This window comes from Mustelus asterias, chromosome 1, assembly GCF_964213995.1.
Source record: "Mustelus asterias chromosome 1, sMusAst1.hap1.1, whole genome shotgun sequence".
Taxonomy (NCBI): domain Eukaryota; kingdom Metazoa; phylum Chordata; class Chondrichthyes; order Carcharhiniformes; family Triakidae; genus Mustelus; species Mustelus asterias.
This window is the reverse complement of record NC_135801.1, coordinates 185,162,374-185,189,207: the sequence shown is the minus strand read 5'-3', so window position 1 is coordinate 185,189,207 and position 26,834 is coordinate 185,162,374. Positions and strand designations below refer to the sequence as shown.

The 26,834-nt window shown below is 42.7% G+C and overlaps 1 protein-coding gene across 1 annotated transcript in view; it reads left to right on the top strand.

The window, feature by feature from the left end:
- The window catches only part of atrn (attractin), a 394,947-nt gene that overhangs the window by 214,531 nt on the left and 153,582 nt on the right, over positions 1-26,834 (top strand). Inside the window, 3 exon segments of the mRNA XM_078199200.1 lie at positions 5,339-5,433; positions 5,997-6,075; positions 8,928-9,085. Coding sequence (XP_078055326.1) covers positions 5,339-5,433; positions 5,997-6,075; positions 8,928-9,085 — 332 coding nt within the window.

Below are 26,834 nucleotides of genomic sequence, written 5' to 3'. Positions count from 1 at the left end.
AGTCCTGAGATGCGTAGGTTAGAGGGATTAGCAGGTAAATATGTGGGGGTAGGGCCTGGGTAGGATTGTGGTTGGTGCAGACTTGATGGGCCGAATGGCCTCCTTCTGCACTGTAGGGGTTCTGTGATTCTGTGAGAGCAGTCGCCCTTTTTCTATCTGGGAGTAGCCTCTTTCTGCATCTGACAAGGTTCTTGATGCATAACCAATGGGTCTCTTGGACACGTCATCCATTGTGTGAGATAACACAGCCCCAACCCTACCTGTTGATGCATCACATACAAGTACGATCTACTTACAGGGATCAAAATGCACTAACTGAAGTGCCTGCTTAACTTGGTTAAAAGCTTCTTTTTGTGGTGCTTTCCAACACCACCTCTGGCGCTGCTTTAACAGTGCATGCAATGATGCTATTAAGAACAAAGAACAATACAGCACAGGAACAGGCCCTTCGGCCCTTCAAGCCCGCGCCGCTCCCTGGTCCAAACTAGACCATTCTTTTGTATCCCTCCATTCCCACTCCGTTCATATGGCTATCGAGATAAGTCTTAAGTATTAAGTAGTAATATCGACAGATTTGGGAGAAACCGCCCTTAATGGTTGACCATCCCAAGGAAAGTTCTGAGGTGTTCCTAGGGGCCGCTGCCTACTTAATCACTTTCACTTTGTCTTCCATTGGGTGTACACCTTGAGTATCAACCCAATAACCAAAATAAGCCATCTCATCTGCTTGGAAGGTGCACTTTCTCTCTTAGGCGCACTCCCACCTTCTGGAATCTCTTCAAAACTTTGTTCAAATATGCCAAATGTTCCTCCTTGGTGGACCCTGTTATTGGGACTTCATACAAATAAATGACCACTCTGGGCAAACGCTGCAGAAAACTTTCCACAGTTCACTGAAAGATGGCACCAGCCATCGAAACCCCAAATGGTAGACTTGTGTATTGATACAGCCCTTTATGTGTATCTATGGTGACAAAGCTCTTCATGCGAACATCCTCACTTCTGACCTTCTGATGGAAGGAAAATCATTGATAAAGCAGCTGAATATGGTTGGGACTAGGACATGGTCTGCTTCAGTATCTGAAGTGTCACAAATGATGCTTTATGCAGTCATCAACAAACATCCCCAACCTAATGGAAGGAAGGTCATTGATGAATCAGTTGAATATGGTTGGGTATAGGACACTACCCTGAAGAACTCCTGCAGCAATGTCCTGGCGCTGAGATGATCAACCTGCGACCACCACAGCCAACTTCCTTTGTTCCAGATATTGACTCCAACCTGTGAGGATTTTCCCACTGATTCCCATGGACTTTGGTTTTGCTGGGGCTCCATGATGTCATACTCGGTCATATGCTACCTTGATGTCAAGGGCAGTCACTCTCACCTCAGCTCTTTGGTCCATGTTTGAACCAAGGCTGTAATGAAGCCAGGAGCTGAGTGACCCTGGCGGAACCCAAACTGAGTACCGTTGAGCAGGTTATTGCTGAGTAAGTGCCACTGGATAGCTGTTACTGGTGGAATGAGAGCACTTCAGAGGAAATTAAGCCCTATCAGCTCAGGAATAATGACTCATTTGTGAGGATGGTGTCATCATTTGGGAAGCAAAGTGGTGGCCCCCAAACCAGGAAGAGAGTTAATGCTTGAGGAATTGCACAGTGTCCATCCGGGCATGTCAGAGATGAAAATGCTAGCGAGAAGCTATATCTGATGGCCTCACATTGGTGCTGATATAGAAAGGAATGTCAAACAATGTGACACTTTCAGCCAAAGCTATCAGCTACAGCGCCCCTGCACTCATGAGAATGGCCAGGTTGGCTATGTTTGAGTTCACATGGATTACGTTGGCCCATTTATGGGTGTGATGTTCCTTTTGTTACTGGATGCCCATTCGAAATGGATGGAGGTATTCAAAATTAGGTCCACAACTTTGCACATCACACTTGAGATGCTTTGTCAACGTTTCACCACCCACGGTGTACCAGAACGACTTGTAGACATGGTAGCACACTGGGTTTGCACTGCTGCCTCACAGCGCCAGGGACCCGGGTTCGATTCCCAGCTTAGGTCACTGTCTGTGTGGAGTTTGCACATTCTCCCCATGTCTGCATGGGTTTCCTCTGCATGCTCTGGTTTCCTCTCAAATTTCTTCACCTAGAGGGTGATGAATGTGTGGAATTCACTGCCACAAAGTAGTTGAGGTCAAAACGCATGTGGATTAGCCACGCTAAATTGCCCCTTAGTGTCAGGGGACTAGCTAGGGTAAATGTATGGGGCTATGGGGTAATGGCCTCCTTCTGCACTGTGGGATTCTATGAATCTACGATTGTCTCAGACAATGGGACAGCGTTCACAAGGACAGTGGTGAGATTAGGGGAAACGTTTTTGAGGTGAAATTCCACAAGTTCAATCGAGGCATTCAAGAGGAAATTAGATTATCTGGGAAGGAATAATATGCAAGGAGGACTATGCAGAGAAGGAGGGAGAGTGGCATTTGTTAACCTTTCAGAGAGCCAACACAATCATGGCAGGCCAAATGGCCACTTAATGCGCTCTAACCTGTTGTAATATGCCTTTAAGGGATATCAGCTTGACATTGTGAGAAGGGAAATGTCATGTGATCCAGTCTTGTTTCATTTTTGCTTTGATGTCTCCAAGCTTTGTGCCCATATATAACTGTTCTCATATGTCTCTTTATAAATGAACCCACTACGTGTTTGCCCAATCCCTTAGGAGCAATTAGTGCCTTGTGTCTTATAGAGTAAATAAGCCCAGTGTATTTTATCATTATAACACAACATGGTGATCAATGGTGGTTACAGGTGGCAACAAGATTTAGTCCATGACATGAGATGGATAGAAAGCTGGTTCGCAGATAGGAAGCAAAGAGTTGGCATAAATGGATCTTTTTTTGATTGGCAGGCATTGACTAGTGGGTACTGCAGGGATCTGTGCTAGGACCCCAACTGTTCACATTATATATTAATGATTTGGAAGAGGGAACTGAATGTATTATCTTCAGATTTGCAGATGATACAAAGTTGAGTGGGAGAGTGAGCTATGAGGAGGATGCAGAGATGCTTCAGTGTGATTTAAGCAGGCTGAGTGAGCAGGCATATGCATGGCAGATGCAGTATAATGTGGATAAATGTGAGGTTATCCACTTTGGTAGCAATAATAGAAAGACAGATTGTTACTTGAACAGGTCTAAATTGAGAGGGGTGGTAACTCAGTGAGACCTTGGTGACCTCATGCATCTGTCGTTGAAAGTAAGCGCGCAGGTACAGGAGGCAGTAAAGAAGGCAAATGGTATGTTGGCCTTCATAGCGAGAGGATTTGAATAAAGGGATAGGGATGTTTTGTTGCAATTGTATAGGGCGTTGGTGAGGCCACACCTGGTGTATTGTGTGCAGTTTTGGTATCTTTGTCTGAGGAAGGGTGTCCTTACTATAGAGGGAATATAGCGAAGGTTTGCCAGGCTAATTTCTGTCATATGAGGAGAGACTAAGTCGGTTCGGATTATATTCACTGGGGTTTAGAAGAGTGAGAGGGGATCTCATAGAAACTTATAAAATTCCAACAGGGTTAGACAGGGTAGATTCAGAAAGAATGTTCCCGATGGTGGGGGAGTCCAGAACTAGGGGTCCTAGTTTGAGGATAAGGGGTAAACCTTTTAGAACTGAGGTGAGGAGAAATTTCTTCAGCCAGAGGGTGGCGAATGTATGGAATTCACTGCCACAAAGTAGTTGAGGTCAAAACGTATGTGATTTCGAGAAGAAATTAGTTATAGCTCTTGAGGTGAAAGGGATCAAGGGATATGGGGAGGATGGTGGGAGATGAGGTCAGGATGTTGAATTTGATGATCAGCCATGATCAAAATAGAGCAGGCTCGAAGGGCCGAATATCCTACTCCTGCTTGTAGTTTCTAGGTTTCCACAACGTGAGAAAACCCTCGGCGTTTTAGTGCGACTTCACTGCGGTCTGACTATCGGAAAGTGCAGAGAATGCCGTATCATGACAGCAAAGAAAAGCACTGACCTAGTGCTTAAGTAACAGCTTTAGCCTTATCTTTTGCTCTCATTTTGGGCTCCACTCTCATTGAGAATGGGCTTATTCGTGGAGCTTTCCTCTCCTGTGAGTTGCTTCATTGTATACTGTTTTTCATGACTGACCGTGGCTGGATTGCAGAGCTTTGAGCTGATCCATTGATTGTAGGATTGCATTGCATGTTGCTTCTGCTGCTGTTAATACATTCAGGTATATATGTTAAAGCTTCATCAGTTTGGCAGCATCTTGATGCTGATGTTGCTCTCAGCTTGCTCTTTTCCACATGTTTCATTTAAATGGGATTAGTCACCTGGAACAAGTTCTATGCAGGGCCATGAGGTTATAGATTGTGATACGAAGTTCTGCCACTAATCCCTAACTGTGCCTCTTGGATACCCAATTTCGAGCTGTTAGATCTGTTCCTAATCCATTCCATTTCGGACGGTGATGTGACAAATGGGGGGCCACAACTTCCTTGTGAAGATGAGACCTGATCTCCAGAAGAATGAGAAGGTAGTCACTCCTACCAGTGCTACCATGGCACATAGAATTGCAAGTTTTAATTTTATTTTTGATGGTTAATTTTTTTTTGATTGAACCGAGTTTCTAACCATAGGAATATTGCTCCACATATGTGCCATCACAAAGACTGCTAGCTTCCACCTCTGTAACTTTGTTTGACACTGTCCCTGCCTTGGCACATCTGCTGAAGCCCTTGCCAGCTGTGGACTTGACTATTCCAATACACTCCTGACTGGCCTCGCTCATTTTACCCTCTGTAAACTTGAGGTCATCCAAAAGTCTGCCACCCATGACCTAACTGGCACAAACTCTTGGTCCCCCCATCACCCCTGTGTTCGCTGACCTACACTGGCTCCCGGTTAAGTACTACCTCCATTTTAAAATTCTTGGCCTTGTTTTCAGAAAGAAAGTTCAACTTTAAGTTATCCGAACGGTACTGTGGGATGTTTTTGAGAGTGATTTTATTCATTCGAGGGCTGAGAGCTTCACTGGCAGGGTAGCATTTATTGCCCATCCTTTGTTGCCTTTGGGGAGATGGTGGTGAGCTGCGTTCTTGAATCGCTGCAGTCCATGAAAGCAGCTCACCACCACCACCTTCTCAAGAGCAATTAGGGGTGGGCAATAAGTGCTGGCCAGCCAGCGATACCCACCTCGCATCAATAATTTAAAAAAACCCCCATGAGACTCTCTAAAAATCCATAATGTTTTAAGTGGATGTTTCTGCCCCTTGCATTTCAGCTCATCATTTTCATTTCTTTTCTTTCTCAGATACTCTGCTGATCGACTACCAGTTCACCTTTAGCCTCTCTCAAGAGGATGATCGTTACTACACTGCCATCAACTTTGTAGCCACCCCTGAGGAAGTAAGTATCTCTGGTGACTGACTTTAGGTGGGGCTTTAATCGAGTTCAGTGTCTCTATTAGAAGCGAGTCTGTGTGCCTCTGGCCGGTTTCTTGCAGACATGTCCACAGGATACAAAATCTCATTAGGCAAAAGCAGCCATTCATTTGTTAGAAATCCTGCACGGGTGGAGAGAAATGAGGAGTGGGAAGCATGTCAAGGTTTCTGATGAAGGCCTGGGCAATGGGGTCACCTGCATGGGCTTTTGTGTTGTTATCTTGGCTGCCTTGTATTTTTTGCAGCCTTCAGTTGCACTCACTGCTTCATCTTGTGAAGTGAATTCGGAGCTTGAGTGTATAGCGATGCCTGAAGCTACTTAAGGTCGTCTTAGCCTGTTTCTTATGCAAATTACTTAACTTTTTTAAAAAAATCTCATAGGTTCTAGGAATACCTCAACATTTTCCAACATGACTCATAGTCATGCAATCCTTGGCACTGCTTATTATTCTCTTCACTCCAGTACTAGTTAAGTGTTAATTCTCTGGAAATATTTTTTAAACAAACCTTTTATTCATTCTCTTTCAGCAAAACCGAGACTTGGACATGTTTATTAATGCATCAAAAAATTTCAATCTCAACATCACGTGGTCCAGTAGCTTTATGGGTAAGATTGATGGTATAGTCATTTAAATATATTAAGGGGATGTGATTTAATATATTGTGTATTTTTACATAAGTTAGAAGCAGCAGTTTATGATTTAGCTTGTTCATTCCTTGGAATGATGTATATCTATCTACCACATTCTTCAGCTTTTGCCTGATGAGAGCATAAGGGAAAAAAGTAATTTTCCTTCTGTTAGCTATCCAATGGTTGGGCAGGTATCAGCAAACTGCTTTACAATTCTGCAAGGAGTACTTCATAGCTTGGTTTACGTCAACTAAACAATCACTCCAATGTATTAACAGCAGTATAGGGTGTAGTGTGGATTCACCACATCGTACAAATACTTAAATGATTAAAATATGAGATCTGGTTGTTGGAGGATCTTGAATAGGAGGGTATGATCTTAAAGTTAGAGCTAAACTATTTTGGTGTGAAATCGAGGATCACATTTTCACACCAACAATAGTGAAAATCCGGATCTCCCTTTCTTTAAAAGACTGGGAATGCTGAGTCAATTCAAATCATTTTGATTCATTCATGGGATCTCGGCAACAATGGCAAGACCAGCATCTATTACTGACTGCAAGTTGCAAAACTGAATAGCTTGCTAGGCTATTTCTTTTAGATTTAGCCAACAATGATGAAAGCAAATGGCATGTGGACCTTTATTGGTGAATGGCGTTGAAGTACAAGAGTAAGGAAGTTTGGCTCCAATTGTATAGGACTTGGTGAGACCACACAGGCAGTGCAGGTACAGTTTTAGTCTCTGTACCTAAGGAAGTAGTACCTTTTTACCTGAGGGGATGCAACAAATGCTCACTAGATGAGAGGATTGATCCATGAAGTGAGTATGACCATGTCAGGCTGTTGTTTGGTGAATCTATGGGGAAAGCTTGTGGTCTATATGGGTAGAACTGAGACATAAGAAGGGGGAAATCACTTTGATAGGGTTGTACTATTGGCCCCAAATAGTCGGCGGGAAATTGAGGAGCAAATATGTAAGGAGATTACAGGCAGCTCCAAGAAAAATAGGATGGTAATAGTAGGAGATTTTAACTTTCCCAACATTGATTGGGACAGCCATAGTATTAGGGGGTTGGATGGAGAGAAATTTATTGAGTGTATTCAGGAGGAATTTCTGATTCAGTATGTGGGTGGCCTGACGAGAGAAGGGGCAAAACTTGACCTCCTCTTGGGAAATAAGGAAGGGCAGGTGACAGTGTTAGTAAGGGATCACTTTGGGACCAGTGACCATAATTCTGTTAGTTTTAAAATAGCTATGGAGAATGATAGGTCTGGCCCAAAAGTTAAAATTCTAAATAGGGGCAAGGCCAATTTTGATGGTATCAGGCAGGAATTTTCAAAAGTTAATTGGGAAGGCAAAGGGACATCTGGTAAGTGGCATGCTTTCAAAAGCATGTTAAGCAGGGTTCAGGGTAAGCACATTCCTCTTAGAGTGAAGGGCAAGGCTGGCAGAAGTCAGGAACCCTGGATGACTTGGGATATTGAGGCCTTGGTCAAGAAGAAGAAAGAGGCACATGACATGCATAGGCAGCTGGGATCAAGTGAATCCCTTGAAGAGTATAGGGGGCGTAGGAGTAGAGTTAAGAGAGAAATCAGGAGGGCAAATAGGGGACACGAGATTGTTTTGGCAGATAAGGCAAAGGAGAATCCAAAGAGCTTCTGCAAATACACATAGAGCAAAAGTGTAACAAGGGAGAGAGTAGGGCCTCTTAAGGATCAACAAGTCATCTATGTGCAGATCCACAAGGGATGGGTGAGATCCTAAATGAATATTTCTCATGTTGAGAAAAGCATGGATGTTAGGGAACTTGGGGAAATAAATAGTGATGTCTTGAGGAGTGTACATATTACAGAGAAAGAGGTGCTGGAAGTCTTAAAGCGCATCAAGGAGATAAATCCCCGGAACCTGATGCAGTGTATCCCAGGACATTGTGAGAGGCAAGGGAGGAAATTGCGGGTCCCCTAGCCGAGATATTTGAATCATCGATATCATCATCAGTTTTTACAGCAATCAATGGTAGATTCATGGTCGCTGTTACTGAGATTAGATTTTTAAAATTAATTAATTGATTTATTAATTGAATTTAAATTCCTCCAGCTGCTGTGGTGAGAATAGAACCTGTGTCCGCAGAGCTTAGGCCTTGGCCTCTTTAAGCTTATTTATTAGTGTCACAAGTAGGCTTACATTAACACTGCAATGAAGTTACTGTGAAAATCCCCTAGTCGTCACACTCCGGTGCCTGTTCGGGTACACTGAGGGAGAATTTAGCGAGGCCAATATGCCTAACCAGCACGTCTTTCGGACTGTGGGAGGAAACCCAAGCAGGCACGAGGAGAACGTGCAGACTCCACACAGACAGTGACCCAAGTGACATTGATCACTAAACCAGTCACATAACCACTTTACCACGACCTCTTTTTCCTTTTTCTTCCTTTAAGATGCTCCTTATAATGCCTGTTATTTACCAAACTTTGGGCCACCTTCCCTAATAACTCCTAATTTTGTTTAATAATAAGCTCCAGTGAAATTCTGTGGGATGTTTTTCAATTTTAAAGACTCTATGTAATTACAAGTTGTTGTCTTAGCTGCATATATGACGTGAACTTGATCAGTGATTTTTATTTTTGGCTATGTTGAGCTATGTGTAAACATATTCTTTCTCTGCTATATTGGCTGTATAAAATACATTTAGCTTCACATTTTTATCTCCATCTCGAGAGTTTGTTTACTAATGTGCATGTTTTTCTCACCTATTGAACAGTTTTGTGCTTTTGCAAATAGTATACAATTTTTTTTTTTAAATGAATTTTGATTCTGTACTTTATAGCAGGCACGCCACCAGGTGAAGAAATGCCAATTGTTTCAAAGACCAACATCAAGGAATACAAGGATAGCTTCTCCAACGAGAAGTTTGATTTTCGCAACAATCCCAATATAACCTTCTTTGTGTACGTCAACAACTTCACCTGGCCTATTAAGATACAGGTTGGTTTCTTTGAACTTTCTTCCAGCGAGGATATTTTAAGAAAAATAAAGTTTAGAGGAGTACTTTTTTAAAAAACAAAATCGCTGTTAGCCAATGTTGTCCCTCTGCTTAAGAAGGGAAATAGGGATAATCCGGGAAATTACAGGCCGGTGAGCCTTACATCAGTGGTAGAGAAATTATTGGAGAGGATTCTTACGGACAGGACTTATTCGCATTTGGAAGCATCTGGAATTACTAGCAATAGGCAGCATGGCTTTGTGAGGGGGAGATCGTGTCTCACAAACTTTAAATCATAGAATCCCTATACCAATGACAATTCCACCCAGGCCCTATCCCCGTAACCCCATGTATTTACCCTGCTAATCTCCCTGGCAAGGGGCAATTGAGCATGGCCAATCAACTTAACCTACACATCTTTGGATGGTGGGAGGAAACTGGAGCACCTGAGGAAAGCCACGCTGACACAGCGTGCAAACTCCACACAGGCAGTGACCTAAGGCTGGAAATGAACCTGAGTTACTGATGCTGTGAGGCAGCAGTGCTAACACTGTGCCGCCACAGACTTTGTTTGAGCTTGTTGAAAAACTTGATGAGTTTTTTGAGGAAGTGATAAAGATGATTGATGAGGGCAGGGCAGTGGATGTTGTCAACATGGACTTTAGCAAGGTCTTTGACAAGGTCCCTCATGGCAGGTTGACGCAAAAGGTGTAGTCACAGGATGTGCAGTGAGCTCATAAGATGGATACAGAACTGGCTTGATCATAGAAGACAGAGAGTAGCTGTGTAAGGGTGCTTTTCTGACTGGAGATCTGTGACCAGTAGTGTTCTGTAGGGATCAGTGCTAAGATGCCTGTTGTTTATAATATATTTTAATAATTTGGAGGCGAATGTAGGGTGGTCTGATTAGTAGGTTTGCGGATGACACAAAGATTGGGGAAGCTGCAGATAGCAAGGAGGATTGCCAGAGGATACAGCTGGATATAGATAGGGTGGAGACTTGGACAGAGAAATGGCAGATGGAATTTAATCCGGACGAATGTGAAATGATGCATTTTGGAAGGTCTAATGCAGGCGGGAAGTATACAGTGAATGGCAGAATCCTTAGAAGCATTAACATACAGAAAGACGCGCAAGTCCACAGTTCCCTGAAAATGGCAGCAGAAGTGGATAAGGTGGTCAAGAAGGCAGATGGCATGCTTGCCTTCATCAGCTGGAGCATAAAGTATAAAAATTGACATGTGTAGCTGTACAGAAGTTCAGGCCACATTTGGAATGCTGCGTGCAGTTCTGGTCGCCACACTACCAGAAGGATGTGGAGGCGTTTGGGGAGGGTACAGAAAAGCTTTACCAGTATGTTGCCTGGTTTGGAGGGTATTAGCTATGAGGAGAGATTGGACAAACTTGCTTTGTTTTCACTTGAACGTCTGAACATGATGGATTCCCCTCAGAAGAAACACAGAAACTAAAGACTTCAAAGCAAACTAGGAACCGTTGAACGTCAAGAGGAATCAGCAAAAAGAAGTGAAGCTTTAGAGAACATATTAAAACAACAAGATGAAATGACAACAAACTTGGAGAATAAAGAAGTTGCAAAAGAAATTATAAAATGAAGTAAAGGAGACAATGTAGACTATGCTCAACTCTGTGAAAAGCAACCAGAAAATAAGAACAAGTCCAGTGAAAAATTGAATCAGGAAAATAAGAGCTTGAAGAAGTGAAGCTTGGCAATGAAAAATTGCCCGATGAGGTAAAATGATTGAAATTGACAGCAGAATCAATAATTCAGACAGAGAGAGAAACTGCGATTACGCGCCAGAACAGGATTGTTGAAATGGTCACACTAATAGAAAAGCACAAGAACCAATCTGATAAAATGGCCAACGATAAAGATGCTGAATTGAAATGCTGGAAAGAGAAGAAACTTTGTCATACCACCTAAGTATAGAGTACCACGACCATCCCTTCACACATGACAGACGAAGATTGTGAAACAACTGTCAAGACATATGACATTTGTTGCATTGTGATGATATGTGCCTGCAGGCATTATAATGTCAGCTGCTTGGCAGAGCAAGAGCCAATGTGGAACTGGAGAGTCGTACCACCCACAGTGATTTATATACAGTACATAGTTAAAGCCTACCAATAAAAGCGTGTATGTTTAAAAACACATGCCTCAAGATCTTATCAATGGGCCATCACCACTGCAATAATAAAAAAGATATTAAATACATAACATGACATGGTGTCGTTATTTGAAACTTCGATAACGGATCAAGTTAGATCCCTGGAATTACTGTCCCTGAGACCAGAACCCATCGTACCAAGTAGGGAGGGACAGATTGTTCGTAAACACGTGGACCACTTGGAGATGCTCCAGCAGTCAGTGTTGCCATCAAGAAATGTTTTTGAACTCATAAGCACTGGAGTACCTGATTGATCTGTTATCGACATAACTGATGTCTCCGTGGTAGCAAGAAGTAATGAACTGGTTGTGCCAGAATAAGCACCCATTATTGTAGTTGCTGTTAATGTTGATCTTGTGTATAAGTATCTCAGACTATAGAATTATGCCGGTCTCCAAAAAAAACCCTTCAAAGACTCACTTTATAAATTCCCAGCACATGTATACAATGTTTAGTTAGAATTTCTAAATTGAGTAAATTAGTGATTGAAGATTGTAAACAGGAGTGAAAGAGGGAGGGATGTGGTGATTGCCCCTTTAAGAACAATACAGGGTCACCTGACCTGGGTGACCAATTAGGATGCAGAGTGGGTTATCACTCCTGGGGATGGACTCCTCTGAAGCAGTATTGGGAACTATGTGCAGATGTGTGGCTGCTGTAGTTATTAATTAGAACTGTTGTGTTTCTAATGAAGTCTGTGAAAGTGCATCATTACATCTCTGTGATTGTTTGCTTTGCTTCCCATGTGTAGAATAAAGTTGAAGTAAATCGACTGGTGACCTCATGAGCACTTTTCATAGAACCCAAAAGGAATAGTTTTGAAATTGAGGTTATTGCATAACCAACACACAATGCAAGGTTCCAATGCTTGTCTAAAGCTGTAACTTGACAGAAAAAATTGTCATGGAATATTTCGATTTAAAATTGGGAAATGAAAAGGTCATGGGATTTTATTTTTCTGGAAGTGCAGGAATGCTGTTGAGGAAGGGACTTGCAGAACTATAGGGAACGAGCAATGAAATGGGATTGCTTTCCAGAGAGTCATTGTGGAATTGGTGAGCTGATTGGCCTCCTTCTCTGCTGTAAGAAAAACAGAAAATGATGGAAAACCTCAGCAGGCCTGACAGCATCTGTGGGGAGAGAATAGAGCCAACATTTCATGTCTAGATGACCCTTCGTAAGAGTGGGAAATGTCTTCGTAATGCCCCCCTGACTGCAACTCGGGACAGCGCTCAAGGAACGAGATAGAATATCTAGAAGAGATATAATAGAGGAGCCTTCAAGATTGCATCACCAATTTTTGAAATTTCTCCTTTTGGGTTTGATTTCATTGAGTGTAGATTTTTATTTTTAATCTTGCTGTTCGATTTTGTAAAAAGCCTTATTCTATGTATTTTGAATATATATATTTATTTTCAGTTACAAAAACATGCTTCGCAAGACATTGTTTCCTCTTGGCAAACATGATGTTCCTGAGATATCTTCCCTCACCCCCAACACTGAAACATTATCTCTTTGATGGGGGGGTGGGGTGCGGGGGGAGTTGTGTAATGAGAACAATAGAAACCCAGCTCAGTTTATACATGTTGGAACAATAAGCACCAGTGCAAAGAAAGGTCAAATAAGACTGGCAAATCATGTTTCTGGAAACTTAGTTAAAGATAACAGTGGCTCTCTCAGGAACTCAAGCCCAGTTGCAGTGACTGATTTATTAACATAAACTTTAAGGGAGTTAAAAATGTTACCAGTTTTAAAAAATTTTTAATTTGACAGTATTCAGCTTTGTTATTCTTCCTACACATTGTGGGTTAACCTTGTTTCTGCAGCCATGGTTTAGAAAGCTTGGGACCTGAATCATAGCTGCCCTGCAATATTTGGTACTTCGGTCTTAAAATGGTCATAGAGGTTTACAGCATGGAAACAGGCCCTTCGGCCCAACTTGTCCATGCCGCCCTTTTTTTAAAAATCCCTAAGCTAGTCCCAATTGCCTGCATTTGGCCCATATCCCTCTATACCCATCGTACCCATGCAACTGTCTAAATGCTTTTTCAAAGACAAAATTGTACCCGCCTCTACTACTACCTCGCAGCTTGTTCCAGCCACTCTCCACCCTCTGTGTAAAAATAACATTGCCCCTCTTGGACCCTTTTGTATCTCTCCTCTCTTACTTAAACCTATGCCCTCTAGTTTTAGACTTCCCTACCTTTGGGAAAAGATATTGACTATCTAGCTGATCTATGCCCCTTATTATTTTATAGCCCTCTATAAGATCACCCCTCAGCCTTCTACGCTCCAGAGAAAAAAAGTCCCAGTCTATTCTTATAACTCAAACCATCAAGTCCTGGTAGTACTTGATTTATGGTAGTAAATCTTTTCAGCATTCTTTCTAGTTTAATAATATCCTTTCTATAATAGGGTGACCAGAACTGTACACAGTATTCCAAGTGTAGCCTTACCAATGTCTTGTACAACTTCAACGAGACGTTCCAACTCCTTGGTGAGCCAATACTAGCGTGCAGTCAGTTAATCTATTCATGTGCAATTCTTGATTTTGCCTTTTTAAGAAAGGTGATATCCTGTTCAAAATGGGTTATTGTCTTATCCCAGTTTGTTGAGTTGGAGATACTTGGGCAATTCACAGTGTAGCTGGAATACGTTTTCCATCAATTAATGTTTTAAAAATTGGTGATTTAATGTGCGTGCAGTTACGAGGTTATAAGGAATATGGACAGGGTAAGTAGGAAGCAGCTGGTTCCCTTGGTTGAGGGGTCAATCACGAGGGGGTATAGTTTTAGGGTGAGGGGCAGAAGATTCAGAGGCAATTTAAGAAAAAACTTTTTCACTGAGGGTGGTGGTGGTGATAATTTGGGATGCACTGCCTGGGGAGGTAGCGGAGGCTGCAAACTTTACAACCTTTAAAAAATATTTGGATGAGCCCTTGAAATATCATAACACTCGATATTTTCTGTGCTATGCGACTCTATGACACTGTGGAGCCTCTTTATGTTAACACAGTTTGAAATTCCAGGTTGCAGTTTATCTTGAGTGGCTGATTCTTGTGTGCCAATATTTGTAGAGGTTTTCTGTTCTGACCCCAACTGATAATACTAGACAAGTCAAATCCCAGAGTGAAATCTGGCTTGATAGATCCTAACTTTCTTTTAGAAACTGTGGAGGAAAGTTACTGAACAAATTCAATGGAGTCTGGGATGAAATTTTAACACACAGAATTAAGTAATTCTAAAACAAGAAAAATTACACCAGACAAAAAGGTTGGAAAACACAAGTAAATAATTAAAACTCCGATATCCCAGCAATGTCTTTACAGACATAAACAAATTCAGAAAGATAAAACAACTTACAATATCTATCTTAAACTCTAACATTCAGGTAAGTGTGAGGTACATGTGAATTAACAGGCGAATTGGTCAGATACTCTACATTCCAAATTAAATGACAGATGTGACCAAAACAGATTTCATGGATATCTCAAAAATCCACCCAGATGTTTGTCATATTTTGAGTCAACCAGTCTCATGAAAACCTTGTCTTTCTTACAAGAGTTTCCAATGAAGAACCCAACTTGGAATTCTTTCCAAACCCTACTCCTGTTCAGATGACTGCAGCAATGGCTTCAGTCTTGCCTTCTGAGATTCCTTTCCCCTGGATCTCTGAGCACGTTCCAACTTCACTTTCTCACAATGGAGTGAGAGATGTGAGATCTCGTTCGAAGATATGTAAGCAATCACGAAAGTGAGTGCACGGTTTGAGCTCTGTTAATGCAAACGGTTGAATTTCATTTTGTTCCAGGCAGTGAAGAGTGGCACATGTAATCAGTAGCAAAGTAAACGTGAAAACACGTAGACCGGTTATGTAGTTGAATACATATGTCAAGTTAAAGTTGTATGCAAAGTCCTGGGAGGGGGTGGAGGGCACGTTATCACTCGCTTCCCCTGCTTCATAAAGTCAAGATCTGACATTGAACGGGTACGTTCTCATTTAGTCTTGCGATTTTATTTCATAATGCTGATTGTTCGAAATAACAAAAGATCTTCAAATTAAAACTCAGGCCTTGCAGTGGTAGCGCAAAACAATTGTACTGGGGATATTTCATTTGTAATTCATACAGTACGACATGAAAACCAAATTTAGTCAAATTTGCAGTTTCTGCAGTGCTTTCAATGTAATCCATTGACAGGTGCACATGTAAAAGAGCAGAGACAGTAATGCCCAACACTGTGCTTCACCTGTTTGTATTGTAAATCTATGTACATGTAGAAAATGAAAATATGCTCTCTCTGGCAATTCCCTCTCTTGAGGATCATGTTGCTTCCTATTCAAAAAAAAACAAAGAACAAGTTCAAGTCTTTCATTCTGAAAATACTACTCTTACAAAACTAATTAAAGTGGACACGAGTGATCAGTATGAGGCAAATATTCTCTCAGACGCTCGTAAACAAAAACATGGATCTGATGGGAATGCTCTTGGTGCAGCTTTGCAACCAGTTTTCCCTGATTTGCTTTGCTTCAGAAGGTCATTTGCTTGGAAAATAAAGGAAGTAGGAGTTTTTTTTACATATTGCTTATTTCCAGTAGATGTATGGTCAGTTGACTTTGTGCAGACACCAAAGCAATTGACATGCATGTTTTAAGACTATGAGATATAGGAGAAGAATTAGGCTATTCGGCCCATAGAGTCTGCTCTGCCATTCAATCATGGCTGATATGATTCTCATCCCCATTCTCCTGCCTTCTCCCCGTAACCCTTGATCCTGTTATTGATCAAGAACCTATGTATCTCTTTGTCTTAAAGGCACTAATGACTTGGCCTCCACAACTCTCTGTGGCAAAGAGTTCCACAGATTCACCATCCTTCCTCCTCATCACATTTTTGAAGGAATACCCCTTCATGCTGAGGTTATGCCCTCGAGTTTTAGTCTCTCCCACTCGTGGAAGCATCCTTTCCATGTCCACTCTATCTAAGCCTCTCAGTATTCGCTATGTTTCAATTATATCCCACCCATCAACCTTCTAAACTCCATCGAGTATAGACCCTGACTCCTCAATCGTTTCATTCGCAAACCCTTCATTCCTGGGATCATTCTTGTTTTCATTTACATTTCTTGAAGAGTATGTGACGAAACAGGCAAAAGCTCTCTGAGGTAGTTGAGTAAAATCCCATGTGATATATCTTGGCATTAGTGGTTTGAGTTTATACAGAACTGTAATAAAATGGATGAGTAGGAGCTGTGAGACCAAAGAAGACACAGCTGACTTTACTGTGTTTTATTTTATTCATTTGTGGGACATGGGTGTCGCTGGCTGGGCCAACATTTATTGCCCATCCCTAGTTGCCCGTGGGCAGTTGAGAGTCAACCACATTGCTGTGGCTCGAGAGTCACACATAGGCCAGACCAGGTAAGGATGGCAGATTCCTTCCCTAAAGGTTATTCGTGAACCAGATGGACTTCTTTGACAATCGACAATGGTTTCATGGTCATCAATAGATTCTTAATTCCAGATAATTTTTATTGAATTCAAATTCCACCATCTGCCGTGGGTGGGATTCAAACTCGGGGCCCCCAGAATATTAGTGGAGTTTCTGGATTAATAGTCTAGCAATAATACCATTAGGCTATCACCTCCCCTGTTCATGGCACTGTAGCCCAGTGTGTGAAAGAATGAGGTTAAAAATTCCAAAATTATTTCCACAGATATTTGTAGTGGATTAATTTGTTTCTAGTGCAAAAAAAACATCCATTACACAATGTGGGTAGTGTATAGCTTCTACTTGATGGCTGCCAGGCTGGTAAAATGATATTGGTAGTTTCTGCAGAAAGGTCCTTGTCTTGTAGCTTTATCCTGACAATGTGCAGGATGTAATGTTAAGAGACGGGTGACAAACTGCTGGAGTAGTTTAAGAAATTAAGCACTTCATTGCTGGGAGTATCACTGATTCTTGTCCCAGTAAATTCAACAACTTCGCTGTGTTGGCCATCTCAGTCCTATCATGAAACCATCGGCTTCCTCCACTTCAATTTTCTGTATCTATTTGTCAGACAAAATGGGGAAATGCCCAGATAAAAATCTTTGTGAGCTGATTTTAAAAAAGCATCTATTCCCGTCGCAGCAGGGTCTGATGGTCAAGAAATAGAGTTTTCCACTTGTGTGCTTAAATATGATGCAAAAAGATCAGCACTTGGTTTCCCATTCAAATTAAACGGCTATTGAATTTACTTGATTTATCATTAACTATTTTATTCAAGACTCCAGGTGAATGTTTTGCACTGACCCAAATAAGACCATAAGACATAGGAGCAGAATTAGGCCATTCAGCCCATCGAGTCTGCTCCACCATTCAATCGTGGCTGATATTTTTCTCATCCCCATTCTCCTGCCTTTTCCCCATAACCCCTGATCCCCTTATTAATCAAGAACTATCTATCTCTGTCTTAAAGACACTTAATGATCTGGTCTCCACAGCCTTCTGCGGCAAACAGTTCCACAGATTCACCACTCTCTGGCTGAAGAAATTCCTCTTCGTCTCTGTTTTAAAGGATCATCCCTTTAGTCTGAGATTGCGCCCTTTGGTTCTAGTTTTTCCTACTAATGGAAACAACCTCTCCACGTCCACTCTATCCAGGCCTCGCAGTATCCTGTAAGTTTCAACAAGATCCCCCACTCAGCTGCTGTTCTGCCCAAGACCGCAAGAAACTGCAAAAGTAGCCCAATCCATCATGCAAACCAGCCTCCCATCCATTGACTCTGTCTACACTTCCCGCTGCCTCGACAAAGCAGCCAGCATAATTAAGGACCCCACCACCCTGGACATTCTCTCTTCCACCTTCTTCCGTCAGGAAAATGATACAAAAGTCTGAAGTCACGTACCAACTGACTCAAGAACAGCTTCTTCCCTGCTGCCATCAGACTTTTGAATGGACCTAACTTGCAATAAGGTGATCTTTCTCTACACCCTAGCTATAACTGTAACACTACACTCTGCACTCTCTCGTTTCCTTCTCTATGAATGATATGCTTTGTCTGTATAGCGCACAAGAAACAATACTTTTCACTGTATGTTAATACATGTGACAATAATAAATCAAATCAAAATCAACGAGTACAGACCCAGAATCCTCAACCTTTCCTCATACGACAAGCTCTTCATTTCAGGGATCATTCTTGTGAATCTCCTCTGGACTCTTTCCAAGGCCAGCACATCCTTCCTTAGGTACGGGGCCAAAAACTGCTCACAATATTCCGAATGGGGTCTGACCAGAGCCTTATACAGCCTTAGAAGTACATCCCTGCTCTTGTATTCTAGCCCTGTCGACATGGATGCTAACATTGCATTTGCCTTCCTAACTGCCAACTGAACCTGCACGTCAACCTTAAGAGAATCTTGAACAATGACTCCCACGTCCCTTTGTGTTTCTGATTTCCTGAGCATTTTCCCATTTAGAAAGTAGTCTATGCCTCCATTCCTCCTTCCAAAGTGCTTTTCCTCACATAAATGTCTTCAGGTATGCATCATTTACAGAAAGTCTTGGCTAGTTCATTTCATGCCTGTGATTTTGTTCCTCTCATCTTGTTTGTGAATGCCACTGGATAAAAGCAAATTACTGGAGTCTGAAACCAAAAGAGAAAATGCTGGAAAATCTCAGCAGGTCTGGCAGCATCTGTAAGGAAAGAAAAGAGCTGACATTTTGAGTCCAGACGACCCTTTGTCAAAGCTGTGTATGTCATTGTCTGGTTGCGTTGCAATATTTATGTACATATTGTGTACAGAAAGCTTGTAAGGCAAATAAAGTAGCCTTTAATTCTAAGTAATTAATTTTGTTTCTCTTCAGCATTCCATCTCCCTCCAATGTGTATGGTACCATTGGATGTACCCAATCCTAAGCCTGAAGAATCACTTATGATTGATAAGGGGGTCCCCTTATCAATGTTATGGAATGCAGTTAGCGCATTGTCAATGCACCAAGTGATCTCATTGCAAGCTGCTGGGGAAAGATCCATTTTTCTGTCAAAATGACCTTTTATCTTTCAAAGCCCATGTTTTTCCTTTTTTCAAGCTCTTTGTAACGCAGTGGCCCATTTTGTGCACCAGAGAAAGCAGCCACTAATTTGCCAATCTCAGAGGAAGCAAATCACTTTGATTTGAGGCCAGCAAGCATTTGCAGAGACAACATATTTAATCTGATTTTGTGGATGAGTTCAGTATGAAGCCGAGAAAGGTAATTTTGTGTACTGGATCCTGAACTAATTTGTGTGGCTGTTTGACAAAGCCAAGGTCAGGTAGTTTCTCTGGCTGCGCTCAATACTCCCTGTTTTGGCAACAAGTAAGATATCTATATATGCCACTACAGTGTTATTGTTGCTCCACGTTGTTGCAAGTGGCTGTTTCAACAACTTTGTGAAAACTTGAGATCCTGAGCTCAGCCCATTTGTTAATGCCCATGTTCCTTTCCATTTGAATTTTCTGTATTTTCCTATGTTACCTTGGGATTGGTATCGAATGGTATGCATCTTTGAGGCCACAAAAAGATCCTTACTGAGGAATTGTGCAGTAATGTCTGAACTGTTCATTTTCAAATGGTGGTATTTTATAAGTTCATTCAGAGTCATAGGGATATACAGCATGGATACAGGCCCTTCGGCCCAACTTGTCCATGCCAACCAGGTTTTCTAAACTGAACTAGTCCCATTTATATAGAAACATAGAGGATAGGAGCAGGAGGAGGCTATTCGACCCTTCGAGCCTGCTGTGCCATTCATCACGATCATAGCTGATCGTCAAACTCCATAGCCTAATCCAGCTTTCTCCCCATAACCGTTGATCCCGTTCGCCCCAAGTGTTATATCAAGCCACCTCTTGAATACATTCAATGTTTCGGCATCAACTACTTCCTGTGGTAATGAATTCCACAGGCTCACCACTCTTCGGGTGAAGAAATGTCTCCTCATCTCCGTCCTAAATGGCCTACCCTGAATCCTCAGACTGTGACCCCTGGTTCTGGACTCCCCCACCATCGGGAACATCCTCCCTGCATCTACCCTGTTTAATCCTGTTAGAATTTTATAAGTTTCAATGAGATCCCCCTCATTCGTTTGAACCCCAGCGAAAACAGTCCTAACCTAGTCAATCTCTCCTCATACATCGGCCCTGCCATCCCCGGAATCAACCTGGTAAACCTTTGCTGCACTCCTTCAAGAGCAAGAACATCCTTCCTCAGAACAGGAGACCAAAACTGCACATAATACTCTAGGTGTGGCCTCGCCAAGGCCCTGTATAATTGCAACAACACATCCCTGCTCCTGTACTTGAAACCTCTCACAATGAAGGCCAACGTACCATTTGCCGCCTTTACCGCCTGCAGTACCTGCATGCTTACCTTCAGTGATTGGTGCACAAGGACACCCGTGTTCCGCTGCACACTCCCCTCTCCCAATTTACAGCCATTCAGGTAGTAATCTGCCTTCTTGCTTTTGCTTCCAAGGTAGATAACCTCACATTTATCCAAATTATATTGCATCTGCCATTGGTTTGCCCACTCCCCAACCTGTCCAGATCATTCTCAAGGATCCTTGCATCCTTGTCACAGTTCAACCTCCCACCCAACTTATATCATCTGCAAACTTTGAGATGTTACATTTTGTTCCCTCATCCAAATCATTAATATATATTGTGGATAGATGGGATCCCAACACCAATTCCTGCGGCACCCCACTAGTTACTGCCTGCCAATTTGAAAAGCACCCATGAATTCCTACTTTGTTTCCTCTCTGCCAACCAGTTTTCTATCCATCTCAATACACTACCCAATCCCATGCGCTTTAATCTTGCACGATAATCTCTTATGCGGGACTTTGTCAGATGCTTTCTGAAAGTCCAAATATACCACATCGACTGACTCCTCCTTGTCAACTTTACTGGTCACATCTTCAAAGAACTCCAACAGATTTGCCAAGCATGATTTCCCCTTCATAAATCCATGCTGACTCTGATCCTGCCACTGCTTTCTAAATGCTCTGCTATAAAGTCCTTGATAATGGATTTGAGAATTTTCCCCACTACCGATGTTAGGCTTGCTGTTTTCTCTCTAACTCTCTTTTTGAATATTAGAGTGACATTCGCTACCCTCCAATCTGCAGGGACTGTTCCAGAGTCTATGGAATCCAGGAAGATGACCACCAATGCATCCACCATTTCTAGAGCCACTTCCTTAAGTACTCTGGAATGTAGATTGTCAGGCCTTGGGGATTTATCTGCCCCTGGGTTTGGCCCATATCTCTTTAAACCTTTCCCATCCATGTACCTGCCCAAATGTCTTTTAAATGTTGTAATTGTACCCGCCTTAACCACCACCTCTCATAGCTCATTCAATAAATGCATCATCCTCTGAGGAAGTTGCCCGTCAGGTTTTAAATCATTCTTCTCTCATCTTATACCTTCGCCTTCTAGTTTTGGACTCCCCTACCCTGGGGAAAAGATCTTGGCTATTCACCTTATCTGTGCCCCTCATGATTTCATAAACCTTTATAAGGTCACCTCTCATCCTCCTACCCTCCAGGGGAAAAATGTCCCAGCCTATCGGATTTGATAGATTGAAAATCATGCAATATTCATGATTTTGTCTCCTTGCTCAGGCGTAGTATTTTCAATCACACCTTAGTGTTGAAGTCTAAGAATTTCCTCATCAACTCCTTAAATTTCAAAGAACAAAGAGAATTACAGCACAAGAACAGGCCTTTTGGCCTTCCAACCCTGCACCGACCATGCTGCCCAACTTAACTAAAACCCCCTACCCTTCCGGGGACCATATCCCTCAATTCCCCATCCCATTCATGTATTTGTCAAGACGCCCCTTAAAAGTCACATTTCTTCAATGTATTGTACTGTTGAGGTATAAAAGCTTGCTTGGCTGGGCTATTACGTTCAAATTCTCATTCGTATGCAGAAACAGTGTTCGAAATGGCTTGATGTGATGTAGCTTCCCAAACATCTTTATGGCTGCTCAATCGACCCCCGATATGTTCAATTTCAGTTTTGACATGGAAATGACGCTGTGCACTCTCTCTTACTTGAGATGCATTAGAACAGGCTGCTGAGGTTGAAAGGTTTCCTAATTTTGGCTCAGCTAGCGTCTATCTGACAGCTGGTAGTTGGTTTGCCACAGCTTGTGTCTTCAGAGTCCTTGTCCCTGTCCATGCTTGTTCTGCAGATACCCGGGTGGGGTGGAATCTCAAATTGAGATCAGGTTTTAAAAGGTCAGGCTTCAATGGGTCTTTGAGCTGATTCAGCTCGAAGCTGGCATTGACTAGCAAGGCTATAGCACTCTAACAGAGGCGGCACAGTGGTTAGCACTGCTGCCTCACAGTGCCTGGTTCGATTCCCGGCTTGGGTCACTGTTTGTGTAGAGTCTTCACGTTCTCCCCGTGTCTGCGTGAATTTCCTCCGGGAGCTCTGGTTTCCTCCCACAGTCCAAAGATGTGCGGGTTAGGTTGATGCTAAATTGACCCGAGTGACAGGAGGATTAGCAGGGTAAATGCATGGGGTGGGTGGGATTGTGATTGGTGCAGACTCGATGGGCTGAATGGCCTCCTGCACTGTAGGATTATATGACCCTGTTGAGTTTCACTGAGGGCATCGTCATGTATAGATTTCAAGGCCACTGTGATTCCCTTCACCGGGGTCTTCTGCACCACTGGAAAGTTGTGTTCAAGCAATGGACCAAGTGATCCTAGTCTTCCCAAATCAAGGGATTCATCTTTGGGTCTATCAAATTACAGTTACCTGGCTTTAGGTATTTCTGGCATGTTTCTGATATGTACAACTGCTCATGGGAGCTTGTCAGAAAACATTCACAGTCCCCACATGTCCATCACTCAGTGGGTCTTTCTCCTCAGAGCAAATCTCAATGGGAAATCGGTGGATTGTTTTTCATGCTATTTTGGAGTTTTGCCACCAAAACCCGATTGATTACCCATTGGTAGTCCATCTTCGGAGCACTCGATCCAGATCTGAGAGTATCAGCTGGTTCTTCAGGATCTGGAACTATTGCTCCAGTGACTGCTGCACTTGGGGGTATGAAGTAATCATATTCATAGTCAATGCTCCCATGTTCCAGCTCACCATATTCATCAAATATGCATAATCAGCCAAGTCCTCATGCCGGCTGGCTTGACTGTTGTGGTGACTTCTCATCTGATGTGACCAATTAGCACCAATTGCACTCCCACTGGCACTACCGTGACAGCCACTATTGGCACACATCATGCACAGAGCTTCACCCGTAGTTTTCAGATACTTTCTTTCCGCTCTTGACTCCAAGGTGGGCTTTATATTGGTTTCACAGGTCGGTGCAACATCGAGGGCCGAAGGGCCTGTACTGTGCTGTAATGTTCCATGTTCTGCTCTTTGTGATTTTTATTAATGACTTAGAGGAGGGGGCTGAAGGGTGGATCAGTAAATTTGCTGATGAGGTGGAGGGCTGTTGTAGGCTGCAAAGAGACATAGATAGGATGCAAAGCTGGGCTGAAAAATGGCAAATGGAGTTTAACCCTGATAAATGTGAGGTGATTCATTTTGGTAGGACTAATTTAAATGTGGATTACAGGGTCAAAGGTAGGGTTCTGAAGACTGGAGGAACAGAGAGATCTTCAGGTCCATATCCACAGATCTCTAAAGGTTGCCAGTCAAGTGGATAGAGCTGTGAAGAAGGCCTATAGTGTGTTAGCTTTTATTAACAGGGGGTTGGAGTTTAAGAGCCGTGGGGTTATGCTGCAACTGTACAGGACCTTGGTGAGACCACAGTTGGAATATTGTGTGCAGTTCTGGTCACCTCACTATAAGAAGGATGTGGAAGCGCTGGAAAGAGTGTAGAGGAGATTTACCAGGATGCTGCCTGGTTTGGAGGGTAGGTCTTATGAGGAAAGGTTGAGGGAGCTAGGGCTGTTCTCTCTGGAGCGGAGGAGGCTGAGGGGAGACTTAATAGAGGTTTATAAAATGATGAAGGGGATAGATAGAGTGAACGTTCAAAGACTATTTCCTCGGGTGGATGGAGCTATTACAAGGGGGCATAACTATAGGGTTCATGGTGGGAGATATAGGAAGGATATCAGAGGTAGGTTCTTTACGCAGAGAGTGGTTGGGGTGTGGAATGGATTGCCTGCAGTGATAGTGGAGTCAGACTCTTTAGGAACATTTAAGCGGTTATTGGATAGGCACATGGAGCACACCAGGATGATAGGGAGTGGGACAGCTTGATCTTGGTTTCAGATAAAGCTCGGCACAACATCGTGGGCCGAAGGGCCTGTTCTGTGCTGTACTGTTCTATGTTCTAAAAACATTACTTCTAAACGTTCCATGGGAGAGTCAGTAGTCCCTTTCATGTCTCAGGCATCTTGGGTCTGGCAACTTTCTGCACTCTCTCCTTTCCTTCTCTCTCGTATGCTTTGTCTGTATAGCGTGCAAGAAACAATACTTTTCATTGTATTCCAATGCATGTGACAATAAATCAAATCAAAATTTTGACTTTGGTTTTCATGCCTGACTCCATAGAGCAGGCTGCTGCCATCCTAACCATGGGCTTTCCTGAGCTGACAAACATCAACCCAGCTGGGGGCTTGCGCTTCACGCTGCTTACTGACATGTTGCCCCGACGTGGGGCCGACCCTGCCCCGACGTGGGGCCGACCCTGCCCCAACGCGGGGCCGAAAGGCCCCTGGCTAGAACCCCCCATCTCTGTTTTTTGCATTCCTTTTGTTATTCTTTTCCTTCCTCAAAAACAATGGGCGAAATTTTCTTGTCCCGCCTGCCATGGGAATCATGGCGGGCGGTACGCGGACCATGCTAAGGTGCGTTGACCTTGGACGGAATCTTCCAGCTTTGGGGCGAACATGGCCAGAAAATCCCGCCCAGTATCCCAAAAATACTAAGAAGTCTCACAACAGGTTAAAGTCCAACAGATTTATTTGGAATCACGAGCTTTCGGTGCGCTGCCCCTTCATCAGGTGAGTGGGGCTGTGCTCACCTGATGAAGGAGCAGTGCTCTGAAAACTCGTGATTCCACATAAACCTGTTGGACTTTAACCTGTTGTGAGACTTCTTACTGTGCCCACCCCAGTCCAACGCCGGCATCACCACACCAAAAATATTAACAATGTAGCAAATGTTTGGATATCATCTTGCTTAACACAATACGATCGCAGGCCAATGGTCTGAGTGTGGGCAAAAAGGACCTCACATCATTTCGGATTATCACGGATACGAAATAAAATAAACAAATTATTTAGCAATTTTCTAACTGATGATTAAACTGTGACTGATGATCTTACTAACAGACACTTGAAGAGTTCACTAAATTTCATTAAAATGTGCTGTATTTTAATCACTGATGCTGAGCAGAACTGCCACGAAGCTAGTGCTTCGATTTGTGACTGTAAAATGACCATTTATAATCTCTTCTGGTGAATTACAGTGTCTTAATCAAATGGAGCTAATTGAAGTTGACATTAAATTATCTTGGCCCCAATTGCTTCAGCCTGAAACTGAATTATACTACATTATGCTTTGTCCTTTAACTTGCAATCAGCCTAACAGCTGTGTCCAGTTCAGTTATATGAAGCATGTCATTTTCTGCCTGAAGCCACCGATACTGTCTGTTACGTTGCTTGATTTAATCCCTGGTTTTCCTAATTATTAAATGACTTTTCAAAAAAAAAAACTCCAGCTTTGTTTCGATGGCAATGTGACCTTACAAACATTGTGCCACATAATTTTGTGTTACCATCATAAACACCCAAGTAATGTTTTTTTTCAGTGATTGCACGATGATTTCTTTTAAAAATTGCTCTTCGGAGTTTGAGGATGAAATTGCCAATCAAACTCTGGGGACGTTTTGTCTAGGGGCAATCTTGTGCCATCTCATCACTTGTTCTTCCTTTTGTAATGTGAAATTCTGATGGTTTGTCATTTTGTACTATACAGTAGATTTTTTTTGTACATAAACAGTGAAATTAGATGGTTCCATTATGCTGTTTATGAAGCTTTCATGTACAAAAATAAACATGCTTGGTCTACAGTCATCTATTGCCAGGATTGCACTGCACAGCCTTAGCACTCCTGTAGGAAGTACTAGCAAGCATTTTGGTGCATTGGGGTGTGCTCTAATTAACCCATTCCATCTGAAAACTGAATTGCACCACTGACGTCATGTTATTGATTTAATGTACAGCATTTCAAAAATTCATTCATGGGATGTGACTCTTCTGGCAAGGTCATCATTTATTGCCAATCCTAATTGCCCCTGTGAATGTGCTGGTGTGCTGCCTTGTTGAACTACTGCACTCCTTGTGGTATAAGTATTCCCACAGTTCATGTACCAACTGGCTGCTCACGTACCAACCGACTGCTCAGTACCAACTGGCTGCTCACGTACCAACCGACTGCTCAGTACCAACCGGCTGCTCACGTACCAACCAACTGCTCACGTACCAACTGACTGCTCAGTACCAACCGGCTGCTCACGTACCAACTGACTGCTCAGTACCAACCGAC